Raw genomic sequence first — 13,295 nt, forward strand, 5'->3', positions numbered from 1 at the left:
CCAAATGCACATGAATACATCCGCCCATGTTTCAACAAAACACTGAAACACATGTTGTGAAGACAGTGGATCTCTACAAGAAACACTTTATTATAACCTTCATTGACTTATATTTAGGCTTAAATATTGTTTTAATTGTAAATATAATGATTTATAGTGTGGAAGCAAAATTAATGACAGACTCTTGAATTAATTAAAATTTTATGTGCACTCAAGGTGGCTATGCATTGCAAAATTACTCATATTTATGCGTGTTTCAAGACATTTTTCAGATATATTTAGGGTTTCGTGAAATAAACATGGAATTACTTTCATAGCTCTGCAATCGTAATAAATGAATCAACATCCTTGATATGTGTAAAATGGTTACATTAATTTTACCAAATCAGGTAAAACTCCTGGTTGAACGTCAACTTATAGGGGAGTTTTCTAACTTTTCAGATCATTTTCAATAGTTTTTGAGTGTGCTTGACACAAGTACTTTTTCCTAACATCATAACTAAAGCATCTGCAAACCCTCAGTCTCTAACTTCAACACTCTTCCACCCTTCACAGTCAGAAAGTGAGCCTGAAAGAGCGTGTGTTCTCCAGCCCGAGAAACTCCGCAAACAAAGGGAAGAACTCTCCTCAGGGCCAGCAGCCCCTGCGATGCTCTCCGAGCGCCGACAACAGCATCGATGACAGTCCCTCCAAAGTACCCAAGAGCCTCAGCTTCTGCGACCGCAGTCGAGCCAGACAGGCCTTCCGCTTCAAAGGCGCCGCGTCCCGCCAGAACTCAGAAGGTGAGGGAAAGCAACCCGTTCCTGTGCGCTTATCCGGTGTTGCCTTCTGTATCTGTCCGCTTTGGTCGAGGTTTGGTAGTTGTAGGATGTTACATTTGTTACAGAATTTTACATACACAGAATGTTACAGAATAGTAGTTGTAGAATGTTGCATTTGTTACAGAATGTTACATACACAGAATGTTACAGAATAGTAGTTGTGGAATGTTGCATTTGTTACAGAACATTACATTGAATGTTACAGAGTAGTAGTTGTAGAATGTTGCATTTGTTAAAGAATGGTACAGAATGTTACATACACAGAAAGTTACAGAATACTAGTTGTGGAATGTTGCATTTGTTACAGAATGGTACAGAATGTTACATACACAGAAAGTTACAGAATAGTAGTTGTAGAATGTTGCATTTGTTACAGAATGTTACATACACAGAATGTTACAGAATAGTAGTTGTGGAATGTTGCATTTGTTACAGAACATTACACAGAAAGTTACAGAATAGTAGTTGTAGAATGTTGCATTTGTTACAGAATGGTACAGAATGTTACATACACAGAAAGTTACAGAATAGTAGTTGTGGAATATTGCATTTGTTACAGAACATTACATACACAGAATGTTACAGAGTAGTAGTTGGAGAATGTGGCATTTGTTACAGATGGTACAGAATGTTACATACATAGAATGTATCAGAGTGGTAGCTGTAGAATGTTACATTTGTTACAGTTGTTACAGAATGTTTCATTCACAGAATGCTACAGAATAGAAGTTGTAGAATGTTGCATTTGTTACAGAATGTTACAGAGTGGTAGTAGAGTGTTACATTTGTTACTGAATGGTACAGAATGTTGCAGAATGGTAGTTGTAGAATGTTACATTTGTTACAGAACATCACAGAATGTTACTCATCACAGTTAAAAGCTGTAGATTCAAACGCAATCAATCATGAAGTGCAAGACCATCATTGTAGTTTGTATATTTGAAGATACAATGTGAAAACAGTAGATATAATGTGAAAACTAGTGCCTGGTTGAGAAATTATACACCAGTTTTGTGTTTGAGATTGTTTTAAACTGGTTAGACATGTCCATGTTCACTTGAATAAGTTGCATTGAGATTTATAGAAGAAGGCACGAAGACAGAAACTAGATTAATTTTATATAATCCAGATTCAGAATCAAGTTGCACACATCAGGATTCTTATTCTGTCTTTCTGTTGTGCCATTGCATGTTATTTTTGTGGTTTTATATTGTGATCGCTGTAATTCTTTCTGTCTGCGTAATTTGTGCATATCAAATTTATCTTAGTATAATCGAGTCACGTGTTGCTTTTGCTGCTAGTTTTTTTGTGGAGAAACTGAAAGTTCTTGAGATGAAGATTATGGGCTAATTATTTTATTAGCTAAAATGTGCTATTAATTTATGTAAGCTATTTAAGATACATTAGTTTTATGATTGGTATGAATGCAATATATGATTTCATGGCATATATTATGGCATAAATATATATTATTTTACATACCAATCATAACATTTGGCCTGAATCATTAGGCTGTGTGTTGGAATATTGAAATATAATTTATGAAAAAGTCTGTGCTTTGGTTACACTTTCCACAATATGCAAATTCACTTCTTATTTTCAAGTAAGTGGTTTTTAGAATCCTTGACCTTTCATTTAATAATGAACAGTTTCAGATGACTAAATATAAAGGCAGTCAGCTATGAAACTTAATTAAACTATTTGACAGAATCATGTGGATGGCAGCTTGTGGAAAGTTGACCTTTTGTAATCCATGTGTGTGTTTATGATTTTCCCCTCGTTTTTTCTGATGAATGTGGATCCTGATGCTGTCCTTTCCATTTCTATGTTGGATGCTGATGCTAAAGTGCTCATTGAGATGCAAGAGGAAGATTTGAGACACAGGAACTCTCCAGGTCAGGCAATCCAGATGGGCTGGGCTTCCATTCAACTTTACTTTTTGAGGCACATGACTAACTAACTAATTCAAAATCTATAACCACAATGACATATTACTTAACAATTAGTTAATAGTTATGTTCCTCAACAAGTAAAGTCATAACATAATGATACCTTAGCAAATCATTAGCTAATGATTAATTAAAGCAGTCAACAGGAAGTTGAAATGCATGCTTGAACCCATTGTGGTAATTAACATATGAATTTACACTGCAATGAAGACCACAGAGCTGTTGAACAACTAGTCAACCTCATTAAACTTGTGTCAGACTGCCATTATTAACTCGAGGGTCTGGAGCCGGATGGTTGTTTTAAGACTCTGTGGTTTATTTGGCATAATATGGCACAGGTAGATTTACTTAATACGCACCTGTCCTGTGCCAGATGGCATGTGGGAACTAATGGGAACATGGGAGAAAGAAACTGTGACCCAAAATGACAGATGCAATCAGAGTTTTGCATGAATATAAGAAAATGGGCTGCTTAGTGTTATTTAAAGGGACAGTTCACCCTAAAAATGAAAATTTGCTGTTAATTTACTCACTCTCAGGCCTTTTTTCTTCTGTAGAACAATAACGAAGATTTTTTTCTGAAATCGTGCTGCAAGGTGATTCATAAAATGCACGTCAGTGGCTACCCTTTTTTTTTTTTTTTTTATCAAGGAACATAAACTTAGTCCCCGTGGCTCCTGATGATATACAGGTGCATCTCAATAAATTACAATGTCGTGGAAAAGTTCATTTACTTCAGTAATTCAGCTCAAATTGTGAAACTCGTGTATTAAATATATCCAATGCACACAGACTGAAGTAACTGTGATGATTTAGGCTCACATTTAACAAAAACCCACCAATTCACTCAACAAATTAGAATACTTCATAAGACCAATAAAAAAACATTAAATTTAGTGAATTGTTGGCCTTCTGGGAAGTATGTTCATTTACTGTATATGCACTCAATACTTGGTAGGGGCTCCTTTTGCTTTAATTACTGCATCAATGCAGCGTGGCATGGAGATGATCAGTTTGTGGCACTGCTGAGGTGGTATGGAAGCCCAGGTTGCTTTGATAGCGGCCTTCAGGTCATCTGCATTGTTGGGTCTGGTGTCTCTCATCTTCCTCTTGACAATACCTCAGAGATTCTCTATGGGGTTCAGGTCAGGCGAGTTTGCTGGTCAATCAAGCACAGTAACACCATGGTCATTGAACCAGCTTTTGGTACCTTTGGCAGTGTGGGCAGGTGCCACGTCCTGCTGGAAAATGAAATCAGCATCTCCATAAAGCTTGTCAGCAGAAGGAAGCATGAAGTGCTCTAAAATTTGCTGGTAGATGGCTGCGTTGACTGTGGACTTCAGAAAACACAGTGGACCAACACCAGCAGATGACATGCAGCCCAAATCAGCACTGACTGTGGAAACTTCACACTGGACTTCAAGCAACATGGATTCTGTGCCTCTCCACTCTTCCTCCAGACTCTGGACCTTGATTTCCAAATGAAATGCAAACTTTACGTTCACCTGAAAAGAGGACTTTGGAGCACTGAGCAACAGTCCAGTTCTTTTTCTCCACAGCCCAGGTAAGATGCTTCTGACGTTGTCTCTGGTTCAGAAGTGGCTTGGTAGCTCTTTTCCTGAAGACGTCTGAGCGTGGAGACTCTTGATGCACTGACTCCAGCTTCAGTCCACTCCTTGTGAAGCTCTCACAAGTGTTTGAATCAGCTTTGCTTGACAGTATTATCAAGCTTGCGGTCATCCCTGTTGCTTGTGCACCTTTTCCTACCCAAATTCTTCCTTCCAGTCAACTTTACATTTAATATGCTTTGATACAGCACTCTGTAAACAGCCACAGCTTTCAGTAATGACCCTCTGTGACTTACCCTCTTTGTGGAGGCGTCAGTGTTCATCTTCTGGATCATTGCAGAGTCAGCAGTCTTCTACATTATTGTGGTTTCAAAGAACAAGAGTTACCCTGAATTTATACTGTAGAGATGGTCATTTATTGAAACTCAAATATAAATATTCTAATATTTTGAGATACAGATTTTTGACTTTCATGAGCTGTAAGCTCTAATCATTAAAATTAAAACAAAAAACTTTTGAAATGTTTTACTTTACATGTAATGAATCTAAAATATATGAAAGTTTCACTTTTTAAAATAACTTACAAGAAAAAATGAACTTTTTCACGATATTCAAATTTATTGAGATGCACCTGTATTGAGATCTTGTGAAGCGCATTGATCGGTCTGTGCCAAAAACATTATTACCTGTAGTTTTTATGGTTTCTCATTGTTTATGTAAAAGTGAGTTGATTAAGACCAATTTATTCACTTTATATGCCATGCCATTTGAAAGAACCAGTTCACAGAAAATAATCATATTTCCCCATTTGCCTGAGGCTCTGGATTACAGGTAATAATGCTGTAAATAATGTTCAGTTTCTTGCACAGACCGATTGTTTCGCTTCATAAGACCTCAATATATATATATATATAAAATAAGAGGAAATTAACAGCAAATGTTCAGTTTTGGTTGAACTATACCTCTAATTGTTAATGACTCTAAATCAGTGATTCTCAACCGATAAGAGTCAAAAAGTTTGTTACAGATCTGTTTTGATAAAGAAAATATGACCCGTATAATATTAAATGCTGGTTACAGGTTTGGCATTGTGTTGGGTGTTCAACATAAAATCAGTTGAGAATCGCTGCTTTAAGATTCAAGGTAGTTTAGACGAGTCCAGCACTGACGTATCACTGGTTTCATCAATTACCAATGCTCTAGAAAATCATTTAAAATAGTCAATTAAATTTAAGAAAGCATTTCATTATGGTCATTAACATATTTGACAGATGCCTCAGTGCTTTATTAACTCACATATAGTCAAACACTTCATTAAATAATGTCTTTTGACAAAAATGTGTCAGTCTGTTTAAAGAATTATTTTTTTTTTTTTTATATATATACATATAATTAATATCACTTCATAATTGTTGTTTGATGGAGTTATGGTTCATTACATTAACTATGAATATGTTTCAATAACGTTTAACAAACAAATAATTTGCACTGTAAAAAAAAGAAAATTGAAATTTATCAAATTTCTATCAGTTTCACTTATTTATTTTTGTTTGTTTGTTTGTTTGTTTGTTTGTTTGTTTGTCCTTTTAACCCAGCCTAAATTAAAAATTTTCTTTTTTTTTTCAGTGTCCTTATTTATTTATTTGCAGGGGTTTTTAATATAATTTTAAACCAACTTATTTAACATCCTTAATTGATTTAACTGATGCAGTGATGTTCATCCAGTTTAACTGTATCTTAAGTGTTCAGATGTGTTTTGGGGTCACTGTATGGCTTTGTTATTCTTTGGGCCACAGTTGTCTTGGATTCCCCGTGATGCCCGTCTCGTAGCTTTATAAAGATCGCATTGCACTGACCAGTCTGGTGTGGGATTGAGCTAGTTAATGGCTGCAGCTCTGCTAAGTTTAGGTTTTTGGAGGGTTTAGGGTGTTTGTGCACTAACTCCAGAGTCCTGCTGTCCGTGTTGTGTTTTTTAGAAGCCAGCCTTCCTGGAGAAGACATTGTTGATGACAATAAGAGCTGCCATTGTGAGTTTGTCCCTCAGGATTTAACGCCGGGACTAAAAGTTACCATCAGGGCCGTGTGGTAAGCAAAGATGAGACAGGCAGCATCCATCAGACGAGTAATATTATTGATAAAACTACAGCAGTCTGCATCACATAATATTACCTCATAAACTCAGTCTTTCCTGAATGTAAGTTACAAAACGTGTTACATTCAGTCTTTTGAATCCTTCGTTACATTCACACTTTCATTGCTCAGATCATGTCAGCGACTCTTATGCATGAGATATTTTGAATATTGAATGTCAGTATCAAGCCTGAAAAAATAGATCAGTGTCTGGGACTCAGTTATGAAGTAAATCTCACAAAAACATGTTCAGGTCATGTTTTACTGCGAGATTAAAAGTAAAAATCCCAGTTGTTCAACACTATAACCATAAAAAACTGTTTCTTTACTTAAATAAAATCAAATAATAATATGTTTTTTTTATTATTTTAATTATTGTAACTTATTTTGTATATTTTATGTTAATTGTTTTATTTTTTATTTCTCACTTTTATTTAATTTAGCTTGATTAGCTAAAATAACTCAAACTAAAGCTGAAATAAAAATGTATAAAAACTATATAGACATTAAAAAAAGACAAACCACAACAAAAATATAAAAATCATGATGAAAAATGAAAATGAAAATGTGAAATAAAAAAAATAAAACTAATTAAAAAAATGAGTGAAAACTGAAATGGAATCTCAGTAATAAAATCACACTGGGTCCAAGAAATAAGTGTTATTTTAGTATCATTGTGATAATATTATAGTTTTTATTCATTTTATTTACCTTTGAATTAGTTTTTATCATTTAGTCATTTTGTTGTTTGCTTTTGTCATTTTTATTAGTTTTTGTTTTAATATGGTTTAATATAACATTTTCATTTCATTTTTTTTTTTTTTAGTAGGACCTACATAAAATTAAATGTTGGAAGCTAGATGAAATAAATTAAGTACAATAAAAAAATAATAATTATTATTATTTGATATATAATAAACTAGCCAAAATAAAATGGGTTTTGAATTTTTTTTTTTATATATATATTTTATTTTATTTCAGTTATTTATTTATTTATTCCAATGATATTTTTAATGGTTTTAGTACTATAAATAGGTAATCAAAACATATTTTCTTGTTTATATTTCTGGGTGAAATATGAGCTGGACATGTTCTCGAAAGCTTCTTTGAGGTTCATCCTTTATTTGTGTGTACAGTGTTAAGTGTGATAATGTGTGTGATTGCTTGTCCCTGCAGCATCATGAGGTTCATGGTGTCCAAGCGAAAGTTTAAAGAGAGTCTGCGGCCGTACGACGTGATGGACGTGATAGAGCAGTATTCGGCCGGACATCTGGACATGCTGGCACGCATTAAAAATCTGCAGTCCAGGCAAGAGCAGATACAGCTGCTTCTCTTTCTCTGTTCTCCTCACACCGTCGGACATGACAGTGACGCTTGACTCATACATACTAGACAGTGTTGTGTTGTTGTGTTTTGCATGGCTCAGTTTCCTAAACGTCTCTCACTGGTTTGGTGTTCATATCCGTCAGAATCAGAGCTATCCTCACATGTATGTATATGATACCCAAAAACCGCCTCGAACGCTGTCTTCAGTGGCTTTTGTGTTTAAATGCCTCCACTGAGAAACATTATCTACATTTTCATTTATTGAGATACATTATCATGATATTTTAGCAGTTCAGAGCAGCATATGTGGGTCAATAATGATGTGGGACTTAAATCTATTCATTTATTAATAACTTTATTCTGAAAACCTTAATGTAGGATTTAGTTTTTTAGTCAGAAATTGCTGGTAAATTTCACAAATACTAAGAAATACATTGAATTAAATGTTAAATTTTGAAGTAGGAAGACTAAAACTGTATTTTCTTGTAAAACCTACTCCAATAATATTTGTTTTATTTACAACTTTGAATTAGTTTTTTGTTTTTTACAGTGGTAATACCATCATAACTGTCAGAAATATCAGACCATTTTTTATGACATGGAAAATTTAGTTTTCAAATCATAAAACCCTAAGAAAATGTGGTGTTCATGATTCAGAAATGTACGGTATTTGTAACAATATTATTTATTTTTAGCCATCAAATAAATTTGAAAATATGTTTAAGATTTGTACACTCAAGATGCAATGAAAATATTTTATTAGATCAAAATGTTTTGTTCTTTATTAGAGAAAATTTGATATTCATGATTCAGAAATTCATGTTTGTACAAATATTTTTACCTTGTAAAATATAATAATGTTTTAAAAAGATTTAAGATTTGTACACTCAAGATGCAATGAAAATATTTTATTAGATAAAATATTTAAGCATGAAAGATTTTTATATTTTATGGCATGTAAAACTTTATATAATAAATAATAAAATATCATAAAATAAAATCTTTCAAATATTCATATCTAACATTTAAAACAGCAACAACAAAAAAATATGTAATTAGATAAAATGATTAAATATGATTTTTTTTTATTAATGTATATGAATAAATACATTTTAAATTATAATTTTAAAAAATATATATTTTTAAATCATTAATTGAAAGTTTGGTTGAAAATATTATTAAAGATTCTCAATGCCATATGAAACCAACACATTTTTATACATATATATTTAAAAATATGTTTTATATAATGAAAATATTCATATAATTAGATATTAGATAAGAAATATTTAAAGCTGTTATTTTATTCTAAATTTTACTATTATTTATTAATATTTTTCTTGCTATTTTCTGAGTTATTAAATTAATGTTTGGTTGAAAAATAGTATTAAAGTTTATCAGTGCCACATAAAACCAAAATGATCATCATGGATCCATGACACCTTCAGAAACAGCACTTCTCAGTGTACATAAACTGCTGCCCACCTACTAATCCAGCACAGTCACATCCGTCTTGTTTTAGGCCAGTCCTCCTGTATGAATAAATGAATGAAAACATTACTGGCATACTTTCATCCCATGTTGATCGCTGACAGCAAGTGCGAGAGCTTTTTACGGTAATGTCTGGAATATATTTGGAGGGTTTGTTGTTGTTGGTTTGGGTTTGCGCTGCTTGTGTCACGTCATTCTGCATTCTGCTGTCCTCTACTCTATTTGCTTTGCCAGGTTAGATATGATATTGGGTCCTCCGGGCCCCAGCACCCCTCGTCTAAAGAAGTGTACAACCAAAGGAACCAAAGAGTCGCCCCAGTTGTCTTCTAGGTTAGGACATCTCCCGGGCCTGCGTTAGATCTCTCTCGCTCCAGAGACCAACCAAGAAACCTGCTTCTGTTTCAGACTACATGGCTAGTAGAAACTGAGCTATACCTAAACAAACTAGTCTATTATTGCATCAAGCCTGAACGCTCCGGGCGGCTTCTGATAATCAGCTCCTAATTCACTTCATGACCTTTGTTTGCTGTGACCGAAGGCTTTTGTAGAGACGTTTAGTCGAGGGGGACCAAATACCACATTTCAGTGAGTTACTAGTCATGTAGCTGAACTAAAACTGGTTAAGCTAGTTTGCCTGCACCGCTGTGTGGAGATGAAGCGTTGCGGCAGCAAGAAGCAGCAAATGGAGATGCACATGTCTGAATGGTCTTTAATTTCATAGCATCGCAGTTTTTGCATATGCATGTCGGCATGTTGTTTTATTCAGGAATGTCACATGATGCACAGTATTTTTTCCTTCATGCTTGATTGATTCCCACCGATCTCTTTTTTTAAAGCAGCCAAACAACACATCCGATGCCGTATTTAGACGGAGTGTCTCAGATCAGACGCACCCCTGCTAGTGTAGTCCATCAGTTTGGATAATGTGTCAGATGTGCAGCTCATACTGTAATATGCAACTAAAGATGTGATTTCACTTCGACACATTGTTCAAAAGTGGCAAATATCAACAGAAAACGTCCGTCTGGAGGGCCTGACACTTTCTGTCCAATCATCTCTGTCTGTCTGCGTGTGGACACGCCCCGTCATTATCATATCCCTCCCTCTGCATGCATGCATTGATTTCCCACACTGCTTTATGCTTTAAGATAGAATACATGGTGTATTATTTCTTAAAGTTGGGAATTTATACATCTTTCATATGAATGTTATTATTCTAACAGTTCAGATATATAACAATGTGATAAATGAACATGTAAGGGAAATATTTATTGATGCATTTTGAACAAAACTAAATAAATCAAATAAATGTTATTGTAAGTATAAAATGATATTAATATTAACTATATATATTTATTATTTTTAAATCTACAATTGAAAAGAAAATCTGGTGTATTTAACAATAGGTGAATATGAAAAAATGTATTTCTGTGTTTATCTGTGTTTAATGTGTAATGGATCACTGGTTGACATATTTTCTCCTAAAGATGTATTTTTTAATAGTTTGACTCTGAGTTATGAAGTTTTTATTCTAGATGTTTCATGTGTTTAATTAGAGTCGATCAGATTGTTGGTCGAGGTCCTTCAATAACAGACAAGGATCGTCCTAAAGGAACCACGGACGCAGAGCTGCCAGAAGATCCCAGCATGATGGGACGGCTTGGGAAAGTGGAGAAACAGGTCAGTCACGCCTGCTCACTGATTGATTGATTGATTGATTGATATATACATATTATTATTATTGTTCAGTTTAGCTACTGATAGAAAGAAATACATTTAAAATGATTCTTTATATGACTTTTTGAATTCACTCATGAGAGAAAATTTAAAATAAGTTTGATAAAACATTAAGCAAAACGAAATGTTTAAACTAGTTTCTGAATACTCGTGTTTCTGAATAAGTTGTTTTTTTAATGTTAAGTATAATTTCCTTTTTTAAATGTTAAGTATAATGTTTATTTATCAAATTATTTTTAAATCAGAATGATAATGTTTTGTTATGTATTGAACAATGTTTTTAATCATAATTATAATGTGTATTTTATGTATTAAATAGTTTTAATAATAACCAAAATATTTATTTTATGTATTAAATTATTTTATCATAACTTGAAGGTTTAATTTATGTATTAAATACATTTTAAATCATATTTAAAATGTTAATGTATTGAATTAACTTTTAATTATAACAAAAATTTTAATAAAAAAAAAAGTAGATTGCTGCTTTTATGTATAAAAATAGCTCTTTTTTTACATTATTTGGACACTCTTTGAGAGATTTACCAGGCTATTATATTTATTATATTAATTATCATTAAGTAAATCTAATATATGAGCTACACAGGCCTACCAAAAAAAATAAAAATGTTGATTAGGCAAATAAATGCAGATGTTCCTGTGAATATTCAGCAATATTTTGGTTAATTTTCATAGAACAAAATGCTGCTACAAGTTTGTTTAGGCATCTTTGACTAGTGCAGTAGCATGGAGATGAGCTCACTTTAATGGGATTCACCCATAATAACCAAAGGCCAGATTTACTAAACAGGGCAAATTAGTGCAAGAGCGCAATTCCAAAAAAGCGCCGATGGGTGTGAACATTTCTGCAGGTGATTGTCTTTAGTAAATCCTGACAGTACAATTTTAAAGGGGTCATCGGATGCAAAATTCACTTTACATGTTATTTGAACATAAATGTGTGTTGACAGTATGTGTACACATCCACCCTATAATGCTAAATATCCAGCCAGAGCTTTTTTGAAATCCCCAATAATAATAATCACTTTCTCAGGGTGAGCAGAGCTCATTAGCATTTAAAGGGACATGCACCGAAACGGGTTGCTGTCAACAGAGCTGTTTTTGATGGTAAAAAGGGTGTTGTTTTACACTACCATTGAGAAATTTTAATCAAAGTATGTTATAGACTTTTCACTAAGACCCTAAAGAATCATATCAACTTGTGGAAAATGGGCATCTGATGACCCCTTTAACGCCAAAAGACGGTTTGCGCTGGCACAAGCTGTTAGTAAAACCGGTGTTTCTAAGTAAAAAAAATCTAATCTTCCTTCTTTTTTAGGTGATGTCAATGGAGAGAAAGCTGGATTTCCTGGTCAACATCTACATCCAGCGCATGGGCATCCCGCAGTCCGAGACGGATGCTTACTTCGCCTCTAAGGAGCCGGACCCGGCGCCGCCGTACCACAGTCCGGTAGAGCACATGGAGAAGAGCGGCTCCATCACCAAAATAATCCGCTCCAGCAGCTCAGCGGGCCAGAAGAACTTCGACCCGCTGCCATCGACATTTATCAAACACCACTGCCCACCCTCCACATCTTGGCACCTTCACAGCCGCCCCGAACCCGCTCAGAGAACGTCACCCATGGGTGACCCCTCGCTAGTGCGCATCCCACCACCTCCGGCCCACGAGCGCTCGTCCGCCGGGCACAACGGAGGCTCTCGCGGGGCGGGACAGCATCATGCATCACGGGGTGAAGCATCACTGGCTCTTTCCCAGCAGCAGGCCGAAGCCGAGAGCGACACATCTATATCCATCCCCTCGGTGGACCACGAGGAACTGGAGCGCTCCTTCAGCGGCTTCAGCATCTCGCAGTCCAAAGAGAACCTGGACTTCCTCAACAATGCCTACTTCAGCGGCGTGTCGCGCTGCAGTAAAGTCAGGCCGTACATCGCAGAAGGTGAGTCGGACACAGACTCCGATCTCTGCGCCCCATCGCCTCATTCTGCCACCGGAGACGACGCTTACGCAGACAGAGGATGGTCCGGCCCGAAGTAAACCTCACAAATCTGGGATTCGACCGTTGGCAAACGCGCACCGGACTGCATTTGCGTGCTTAAAATGCAGCGTTTCTCTTCGGCTCCACGTGCAGAAGATACAGTGGAAACGGCAAGATGCAGTGAAGATGCAATGCAGTGTCTTCTGCGAGCCGAGCACTTGCTTATCCATCAGGTCATGTCTGGAGAAGGACAGATTTTAACGTGAGAGACGCTGA

At 35.3% G+C, this 13,295-nt stretch overlaps 1 protein-coding gene across 3 annotated transcripts in view; it reads left to right on the plus strand.

Annotated features, from left to right (window-relative positions):
• LOC306879548 (potassium voltage-gated channel subfamily KQT member 2-like) overlaps window positions 1-13,078 on the plus strand; it is a gene marked incomplete at both ends in the record, with an annotated part of 44,555 nt that extends 31,477 nt beyond the window's left edge. The window contains 6 exons of one of the 3 annotated variants that reach the window (XM_079432574.1): window positions 556-782; window positions 2,669-2,716; window positions 6,315-6,423; window positions 7,645-7,776; window positions 10,842-10,965; window positions 12,362-13,078. In XM_079432574.1, coding sequence (XP_079288700.1) covers window positions 556-782; window positions 2,669-2,716; window positions 6,315-6,423; window positions 7,645-7,776; window positions 10,842-10,965; window positions 12,362-13,078 — 1,357 coding nt within the window. The remainder of the gene's footprint in view (window positions 1-555; window positions 783-2,668; window positions 2,717-6,314; window positions 6,424-7,644; window positions 7,777-10,841; window positions 10,966-12,361) is intronic. The other 2 variants (XM_079432575.1, XM_079432576.1) reach the window with 2 other exon arrangements.
• Between the last annotated feature and the right edge of the window lie 217 nt (window positions 13,079-13,295).

This window comes from Barbus barbus, assembly GCF_936440315.1.
Source record: "Barbus barbus genome assembly, chromosome: 13".
Lineage (NCBI taxonomy): Eukaryota > Metazoa > Chordata > Actinopteri > Cypriniformes > Cyprinidae > Barbus > Barbus barbus.